Raw genomic sequence first — 9,792 nt, 5'->3', positions numbered from 1 at the left:
GCAAACGCTGCTTAATCTACAGATACCGTTTTCATCAAATTATGCATACTGTGTGTGCTTCGGATCTTTTCATCTATCCTACTTTTGCTGTGCTCCAATTCTTCAGTCTGTATCAATCAATCAGTTCCTAACTCAAAATCTGCCAACATCGATAAATAATTGTTTTTAATTCGAATATGTTTGATCGATTTAATCGGTACTAATCCGGTCAGATAGATCCACTTGTTGGGATACTTTAAATATCAAAACCAACGGTTGAGATGAAAAGCTGAGCAAGATGGACGGTTTCGGAGGATACTCCACAACACTTCTTGCTTGCGCTTAAACCCAACCCATTTGGTTTCTTCTGTTCGCCAAATCCCTCGTCCCCGTCTCTTACCCTCTTTCCGTCGCTCCTTCGGACTCTCGCCTCGCATCTTCGTCGCTCCGTCTACTGTACCTCCCTCGTTCAGCACCCGTGTCGGAGCCTAAAAGCTCCTCCTCTCATCATGTCATGCCAAGCCCGTGAATCCCAGATCCCCTTCGATTCTACTTCCATCGCGATATTCACCTCCTCGTTTTTCTATTTTCTCTCCACCGATTGATTTCTCCCACCGCCACAATCGCTTAGCAGAGTCTCCACCGCGTCCGTGGTGGCCGCGGCATGCTCGTCGTGTCGACCACGACGGAGACCACCTCGCCGCCGCCAGACAGAAAACCACAGTGCGTTCCTCTGGAATTATTGTTCAATAGGTTCCCTTCATATTTGCTCTTTTTTGTCTATTTCGTGCTATGAATTTTAGATGCGAGAGTGTCGTAAGTCTTGTGGATTGCTTCTATACTCTTACCTGATTGCTCTCATTGACTCCAAACAACTGCCCTGATTCTCTAACAGTTGATGAGGTTGTGTTCGTGAGGCTTGCTTCTTTCCGATGGTTCTTGAATGTGCCTGGTTGATTATGCATTGTTTAATATACAGGGGAAGTTCCAATTAATGGATCCCGATACAATGTGTCGTTGGCTTGGTATGTATAGGATAATATCAATCTGTGTGGATTATAATACAATTTGTCATTGGCTTGATATTTATAGGACGATATCGATATTTCTCTCCTTCAGTGTGTACTTTAGGTAATATACATTTGGTATCCTGAACACTATTCAGTTAAAAAATGATATAAAAGTGATGACTTTGGTATTAGATGCCAGTGTTTTTTGTTTGTGGGAGTCACTTGATTAAGGATCAGCTGTCATGGGTTTTACAGTTTGGTTTTTGTTACTGTGTCAGTTATTGAGTTATTAAAGATCAGCTGTCATCGGATTTTACAATTTTGTTTTTGTTACTACGTCAGTTATTGGATTGCATTTGGTAATAATTTGTTACTACGTCAGATAGTGATAAGCATGCTTTTGTTTTCCTGAAATATATGCACATGTATCAGATTTTTGTCTCCATGAATGCAACATTCATCTCTCGATTCTTTTTATGTGGCCTATAATTTTGGTAATAATTAATATGATAAAAAGCTGACATGATCTTTATGTTCAGAAGATGTTACAAGGGGAGAAGACTGAATTGGACTTGTATAGAAATGGTGGGAACAACTATGATGTGACCCTCGATGGTTGTAATAAATTCGAGGGACTTAACGGTTATTAAAAGGACTATGAGCTTTTCTTTAAGTCTTGCAATGAAAACACTGAAAGAAGTATTGAGATTGACTTAACTATACAATCGGCCGTTTGATTATCTTAAATGCCCCATTCTGCTGTCAGATGCCAATTTGTTTTTTAACATGGTAGTATTTGATTCTTTCTTTTGTATTTTAACATGGTAGTGTTTGCTTCTTTCTCTGCTTACACACCCATCATTTGCTAATTCCATGACATGGATACTTTAATGGTATTTATTCCTTGTGGCTTGAACTAATCTTAATTATTACAAATTGTATGGTAGGAGGCTTTAAGCTTCTTGGAGCTATGAGACATTTAGATGTTAAAGTTCTGGTTGTGGCTCTATATCTTGTTTGAGAAAGGGCAGTCTCTTGGATAAGGCATATATATTTATTTATAATTGCTCTAGTTACAGAGTACATATTCCTGATTGCTAGTGGGTAATGACAACATAAACCTAACTCACTTCTTAAACTTAAGACTGCAAATCAGAAGCTGTTTGAAGCTTAAAAATGTTGTGGTTGCTGATCAGTTATTAACTTTTGAGTTATTTAAGAAGCAATCATTGTCAATCTTAGAGACTCTGTGGTTATTTGATATTTTATTATGCTAGTATTTTCTAAAGTCTTTATCATGGAGAGGTGTTATTTTCAGTTGGTTTGTCTCGGATGAAATGACTCAACCTTGCTGCTAAGACAAACCTGGCTGTGCTTTAGGTAAGAAGTCCCATTTCTTCATTATGGCATGGTAATTGAAGAATGTCTTCTATTTTATTCTGTGTATTTCCTTAAGCATGTCATTATTATTTGCTTCATATCCATTTGAGTTTGCTTGCTTTGATGCTTTGTTGCTCACAAGTCTTGCTTAATATGCTTTTTAATCTTTGCTGCAATTATGTTTTGCTTTGACCCTCGAATTGAGGCCCAAGTTAATTGTTCTAAATTGTAAGCTGCCTTCAGCTTTGCCACCATCACAGATCCAGGCGACCTAAGTAGACACAAATTTAACATATCAAATACTGGTTTCCAAAATGATGAAACTATGAACTATATTTTTTCCATACTCTTGTTTATATTTTGCTTCTTTACTTTTGTAAACAACCATGACACTGGTTGAAAAAAAGTTTTTTTCTTGAGCAGGAAAGTAAGAAACTTTTTTAGTCTAAGAAAGGGTAGTAGTATGATTCTTCCTTGTGTGTTATTCTAGAAATGCACAGTACTTTCATGAGTGCTTATATACAATCTTTGACATATTACAACTTCCCAATATCAGTTTTGTAGTCAATTTTTAATCTTTTTCTTATTTAGAGCTACAGAAGTTATGGGCCAACACAATCATTGGTTGACTCAAGTGAATATTGGCATTTTAGCAAGTCTAATTCTTCAGGTTTAGTTAACTAGAGGTTAAGATGGTTCTTTTTCTTAGGTCTGCTGCAATCTCTAGAAAGGCAACATGGACCAACTCTTAATCCATATTTGCTTGTTCCCTCCTTGATATAAGGTTTGTTTGCTATTGCTGAGTCTCTTCAATTTAGTTTCTTGACATTTCTGAATCTAGAGTGTTGCAGTAGTTCTACTAATTTTGTTTGTGAAGAAATAAATAGACTAAGCTCCTACCTGATGCAATATATAGCGAGTATTGCATTGCATGGTTCTTAATCTCATTCTACCAAGCCAAGGTTGAACTGGGATGCAGACTAGGGTTTTTGGCTTTGTCTGATCTTTTTTTTTGTGATATTTTAATATCTCTTTCTCTTTCTTGCTCTCGCTGTCTCAACCAGTTGCTCTTGCTCTCCCAACCGGGCTTATTTAAAGACGACTGTTCCTTGTAATGTTTATTTTTCTTCATATTCCTGCTTTGTTAATGTATATTTTCCGTCATATTATCCTGCTTCTGATTTTGTAAAGCCTTTTTTCCTACTCTTTTAGTGTCATGATAGGCAATGAGCACTGAGGTTGGACTCAACTTTTTTACCTTTAAATAATATTTTTCTAAATTATTAATCAGGTGCCTGCATCTTTGCTTTTATCTTGAAACTAGATCTGAATATGGTTGATGGTGGACATAGGCAACATAAGAGGCACAAACCAGCTCAGTTCAGGTCAATTTGCAATAAGGTAAGAAGTTTAAATTAGCAAATAATAACTGGTTTTGTTATCAAGATCTACTTTGTGGTTTCCTGGCAATGACATGCATGAATGTGATCAGTAGCCGGAGGTTACTGGGAGCCGGCCATAGTGTTATCTGCAGCTGGTTGTTGATAATTGCATTACATAATCTGTCTCTAAAATCTTGTTATTCTTGATGAAAACCTCTCTTGATTTTCTACGTTTACTGTTGACCAACGATAAACATATGCACATTGACTTATACCGACTTTGTTATCTTCTTATATGTCTCAGCATCTGATTGTCCAGTACTGTCCTAATGTTTTGTCTATTTTCTTCTAGTCATAGACCCACTTGGGCGTTCATTTAACATAATGTTATTTGTGCTCTTTAAGTAGAGCAATCACCTTATTTTACGTTTCCTTTTATCCTCTGACTCTGAATATTACAATGTCCTTTATTGATGTTATCCTGTTATCCCATTCTAGATGCAAATTTAGTCTTTCATGGTCTGATTAATGACTATTGTGATTCATTTTAGAGCCCTTTAGAATGTAGTGCACCTTAACCCACCAATATTATGATTAGTGGCTGTGTTGTGGATGATACTACATGCTGAACATGTGGCAGCCTAACGTCATTATGAGGCAGTTCACCATGCCTCAAGCTTGTTTGCGGATGGCCTATGCACATGACGCCATGCTTGTCCACATGATGTGTCTTTGCTTGTTCCCTATCACTGTATAGGCATGAAATGCAGCATGTGCTTATGGTTGGCCAAGGCCAATGAAATGGTTAAGCTTGAGATCTGTGGGAGTTGGTTCGTCTATCCTGCGTATCACATGGGAAGCCTTCCTGTGTGGTTGCTAACAATGTGCTTGGTGAGACTAGCCCATGACACCTTCATATGGGTTTCTTCTGGTTTTCACTATCCTCTGACTGCTATGACCTCAGAAAATCTTGAGGAGACTGGACTTGATGTCATGATAAGCTTATAAATTACGATGACATGGGATCCGTCCAATGGTCTATTGTTTCGTTTAAATGTTTAATCCATTACCCTGATCGTGGGAATTATTCTTGTAGAAAAAATTCATGTTTTTAGATCTTCTTGCTCACTGGTTAGAACCTGTTAGTGGCTAAAAATTTTGATCTTAATTAGGCTGAAAAAATAAAAATACAACCGTCATCGATTAAGATAGGAAATTGCATTCACAAGGTTACTCTTAAGCAAACATTATTGTGTTTCCTATTTAAATCATATTTTCTGCTTTATAACCCTGATTTTTTGTGGAGTCATTATCTGTGTCTTTGACAAAGTACCATTGATCTCTTAAACCTATGCCTGAATATAACTTGATGCTATGGCCTGTGTTTCTTGACTGGCTGGACTACAAAAATGTACTGTGTTTTTTATTGTTATTTATATATATTTCAGCAGATTCAGCATCTACATGTTCATATTCTTGGTTTTAGAGAATAATTTTATAGCTGTTAACCAACATACACTGTCACCTGTTCTATTAGTAGTTACACAAAGGTAGTTTCATACTTATGTGATAAATAATTGTAGCTGTATGTGCCTTTACAGAATGTCAAATTTCTCAGAAAGTGGTTATCTTGTCTTAATTGTTTGTGAAGATTGTACTTGATTTATGATCCTTTTGAATAAAGGTTCCTCTTTTGTCATCTCTATGGTATAATATATATCATGGAGTACAAGTTCTTGGAAGTCAGCATGTTAAATCATCTGATGCTGTCTCTTTTACCAGAAGCATCTATTTTGTTTTTTCTTAACTGGAATAGCTTTGACAGTGGAGACAATTGTTTAAATGTTTCCCCTAAATAGATCTGTTGTGGTCCTTATATTTGCCAAATACTGTAGCAGATAATGCCTCAAAATCAAATGAAGGCTCATCCTGCTTTGAAGATCATTGCCTTGATAGCTGAGCGGGATAGTGCTGTTCAAGAACGTGAGCTGGCCATCTCTGAAAAGACAGCTGCTTTGGCTGAGCTTGATATGGCTCTGAAGGAACGTGATGCTGCATTTGCTAAGAGGGATAATGCCATTATGGAGCGTGACAATGCAATTGCTGCCCTTCGCTATGCCCGTGAGAAGAGCTATAATGGTTATAATGAACAGGGATGTTGTTCTTGGTGCACTCCTCCCCTATGGACAAGTCATAGCCATCAAGACGCACATCTCGATGTTCATGAATCACCACCCCAATTGGCAGATGCTCCATATGATCACATACGACAGATGCACATAACTGAGGCATATCCAATCTCAATGGTTGCTGATTACAGTGAAAAGGAAATGAAGGCTAAGAAGATCACTACCAGCACCCAAGCCACTCCACACAAGATGTCATCAAAATCACCGAGAAAAAGCAAGAAGGGTCGTGGTGATGATTCGAACATGCTGGTCTCACATGCAAAGAAACATGGCAAGCTGAAGGGTCAGGAGATCGTCAGAGGTAAAAAAGATTTGAATGAGGTCCCTACGATGACAGATACATGGAGAAACTGTAATCTGTGCTTTGATGAGTTCTCTGCTAATGAATTGAGTGTGCCAGCGCCAGTGTGCTCCTGCACTGGGAAGTTACGGCAGTGCTATAGGTGGGGGGATTTTGGATGGCAGTCTTCTTGCTGCACTTCGTCACTGTCCATGTACCCACTTCCTGTCATGCCCAACAAGCGCCATGCTCGGATGGGAGGAAGGAAGATGAGTGGCAGTGCTTTTAGGAAGTTGCTCAGATGCCTGGCAGCTGACGGCTATGATTTGTCAATGGCAGTGGATCTCAAGAACCACTGGGCTAAGCATGGCACAAATCGATACATCACCATCAGGTGATCGAAGAACTCGTGCAAGTACCGTTATGTACAGCCTTTGAAGAACCAGCTTCATGGTTGAGAGCATGCTTTACTAGAGAGGAAAGACCAACTCTTGTTTTGGTAGTTGGTTTGGTGATACTGTTTGCTCTTTCTATGTTCTTTACTTCTCATGTTATCAATGTTTTGTTGCTGCCCTGGGAAAAGTTTTGGAATCTGATTCCCGAAGGTGTGAGAAATTTATCTGATCTTGAATAGGTGGAGATGCGATTGTTGCTCTTTAAATGAATCAATTTGGTTCCTGTTTGGGCTTGACGAAAGCTTTTGTTATCGAGAGCTGATTGAATTCGGTGTAGAATCCTACTACATGGGGAGAGTGTCCGATGAAAGTTCTTTCGATATTTATATTAATAATTGAAGAAAAAATAATATAGAAAATAAAATTTAGAGGTTCAGCATCCTTGGGAGCTAGAATATTGGAGCTTTGGTAACAGTTATGATTGACACCTAAATGATGTGACTTTGTGATTTGTCGCAAAGTAGCCACTACCATTTGATGACTCTATCGGAACCATTTGGGTTACTATGAAGTATGGACTGATCCGACGTTTAAATGGGCACTGCAGTGGTGGTGACATGGCACTAGGATGTGTTAGGGAAAATTAGATAAGTCAATCTAATGTGGTCCAAACTAGAAGGTATAGGATTATTCGAAGTATCTTCTAGGTAGCCCCGAGATGATTTTGACGTGACTTCAAAGTAGTTATGAGATGGTTTCGAGATGGAAGCGTCGGGCTCTCGAGGTGTCATTTGCATTAAGATCGATGTCGGGAGAAGTTTTTTGACCCGATCTCTTTGTTGCTCAAGTTAATGACTTAAGTCTTTAATGAGTATAGGTTTTTTTCGGGAAGAGAGTCTCTTGGCGTAGCATTGGAGATTACCTTTTATAGGAGGGGACAACATATAACTGCTTCAATGTCTCCCTCTTGATGTTTTGTTCACATGGGTGGCAAGGGAGAGATAGTCCCGAACGATCTGCCTTGGACTTTTTGTCCACGCGGGTAGACAAGCGGGGGTGATTTGGATCTTTTTCGTTCCACAATAGCTTCCATGTGGCGCTGGCCATTAATGTATTTCTTATTATTTGTTCCCCTCCCACCCAAGACATGCTTTAGGACTCTTGTTAGGGGGGCCTAGAGTATGAGTTTAATTCATATGATAAGAGAGCATTCGAGATCTCCTTTGGTGGGTCAGGTTTTCCTAATTAATGCCTCATGCGACAATGGAGGTCGAGCGACCTGACCTTCACGCCTTGGGCGAAGGTAGGGGTCGGGCGTCACGACCTCCACACCTCGGGCGAAGGCAAGGGTCATGCATCTCGACCTCCATGCCTCGTGTGATGATGGAGGTCTGGCTGCCCAACCTCCGCGCCTTTGGTGAAGGCGGGGGTCAGGCGTCTCGACCTCCACGCCTCGAGTGACAGTGGAGGTCAAGCTTCCCGACCTCTGTGCCTTTGGTAAAGGTGGAGGTCGGGCATCCCAACCTCCTCGTCTTGGCAAATGCAGGGGTCAAGCGTCTTGACCTCCATGCTTCATGTGATGACAAAGGTCGGGTTTCTCAACCTTTGCATCTCTAGCGGAGGTAGAGGTCGGGCATCCCAACCTCCACACCTTGAGCGGAGGTGGGAGTCGAGCTTCCCAAACTCCACACCTTGGGCAGAGGCGGAATTTGGGCTTCTCAATATCCACGTCTTAGGCAGAGGTGGAAGTTGGGCTTCCTGACCACCATGCCTTGGGCAAGGACAAAGGTGGAAGTCGAGAGGCCCAACTTCCTTGCCTCTTGCGGAGGCGGTCAAGTCTCCGGACCTCTAAGCCTCTTGGGGGTGGTAGGGGTTAAGCTTCCCGATCCGCGCACCTTAGGCATCTTTGACTTATGGCTTCCTTCGTGATCAGTTTCTTTTGACATAAGTCCAATTTTCTCAACTCACACACCTTAAGCAAATTTTGCCTTGTACCTTTGTCGTGATGGATTTCTTCTCATGCGGGTCGAATTTTTTCGACTCATGCATCTTGGGCACATTTGCCTTATAACTCTACCTTGATAAATTTCTTCTCACGTGGGTTGAGTTTTCTTAACTTACGCATCTCAGGCACATTCGACTTGTGCCTCTAATATAACAATTTTTTTCTCATGCGGGTCAGGATTTCCCGACTCACAGGTCTCAAGCATATTCGGCCTGTGCCTCCATCATGGTGGATTTCTTCTCAAGCGGGTTAGGTTGTTTTAACTCACATATCTTAGGAACATTCAACCTATGCCTCCATCATGACAGATTTCTTCTTAAGGGGGTCGAGTTTTTCTAACTAATGCGTTTCAAGTACAATCGGCATGTGCTTCCGTTGTGATAGATTTTTTCTTTTACAGATCGAGTTTTCCCAACTTATGTGCCTCGGGCACATTTAGCTTATGCTTCCATCTTGATGGATTTCTGTTTGTGCAAGTCAAGTTTCCTTGAGTCACATGCCATAACATTTTACCCTACACCACCATGGCGAATTTCTTGTGGCACAAGTCGGATTTTCCTAACTCACGCCTCGAGCACATTTTGCTTTGTACTTTTATCATGGTGGATTTCTCTACACATAGGTCTGGTTTTTTTTGACTCACATGTCTTAGGCATATTCTGCTTATGCCTCCGCTATGGCAAATTTATTTTCATATGGGTCAGGTTTTTCTAACTTACGCATCTCTAGCACATTCGGCCTGTGCCTTCATTGTGATGGATTTCTTTTCACGCGTGTCGGGTTTTCCTAACTCATATGTCTCGAGCATATTTAGCATTTGTCTTTGTTATGGCAGATTTCTTTTCATATGGGTCAAGTTTTTTCAACTCACATGTCTCAAGCACCTCATGCATATTGAGTTTTCTCAACTCACGTGTCTTGGGCACATTCAGCCTATGCTTCCATCGTGACATATTTCTTTGAATGCAAATTAGGTTTTATTGATTCGCATACCTTAGGTACATTTTGCCCTATACCACTATGATGAATTTCTTATGGTGTGTGTCATATTTGCTAGTCATAGGTGTCTTGCAAGTCAATCACGTAAGTGATGGCAAGTGTAACACAATACACACTCTTTTTGCTTATTATTTATTTGATATTTTTCTCACTTTATATTGCTTGTTGCATGT

At 40.2% G+C, this 9,792-nt stretch overlaps 1 protein-coding gene across 12 annotated transcripts; it reads left to right on the top strand.

The window, feature by feature from the left end:
- Positions 1–242: 242 nt before the first annotated feature.
- Positions 243–6,813, top strand: LOC103998850 (barley B recombinant-like protein D). Of its 12 annotated transcripts, none has more exons than XM_065168234.1 (4): positions 243–702; positions 2,308–2,369; positions 3,661–3,770; positions 5,647–6,813. In XM_065168234.1, exons 3-4 carry the CDS (start codon positions 3,702–3,704, stop codon positions 6,616–6,618), a joined length of 1,041 nt encoding a protein of 346 aa, XP_065024306.1. In that variant the 5' UTR covers positions 243–702; positions 2,308–2,369; positions 3,661–3,701; the 3' UTR covers positions 6,619–6,813. The 12 variants fall into 12 exon arrangements, with proteins under 12 accessions (XP_065024306.1, XP_065024308.1, XP_065024305.1 ...); XM_065168236.1 differs by having other exon boundaries at positions 243–1,004; XM_065168233.1 differs by adding an exon at positions 3,079–3,153 and having other exon boundaries at positions 244–2,369; positions 3,694–3,770.
- The last annotated feature ends 2,979 nt before the right edge of the window (positions 6,814–9,792 follow it).

The sequence above is a fragment of the Musa acuminata genome, chromosome BXJ3-9 (assembly GCF_036884655.1).
Source record: "Musa acuminata AAA Group cultivar baxijiao chromosome BXJ3-9, Cavendish_Baxijiao_AAA, whole genome shotgun sequence".
Lineage (NCBI taxonomy): Eukaryota > Viridiplantae > Streptophyta > Magnoliopsida > Zingiberales > Musaceae > Musa > Musa acuminata.
This window is presented reverse-complemented; position numbering and strand designations above follow the sequence as displayed.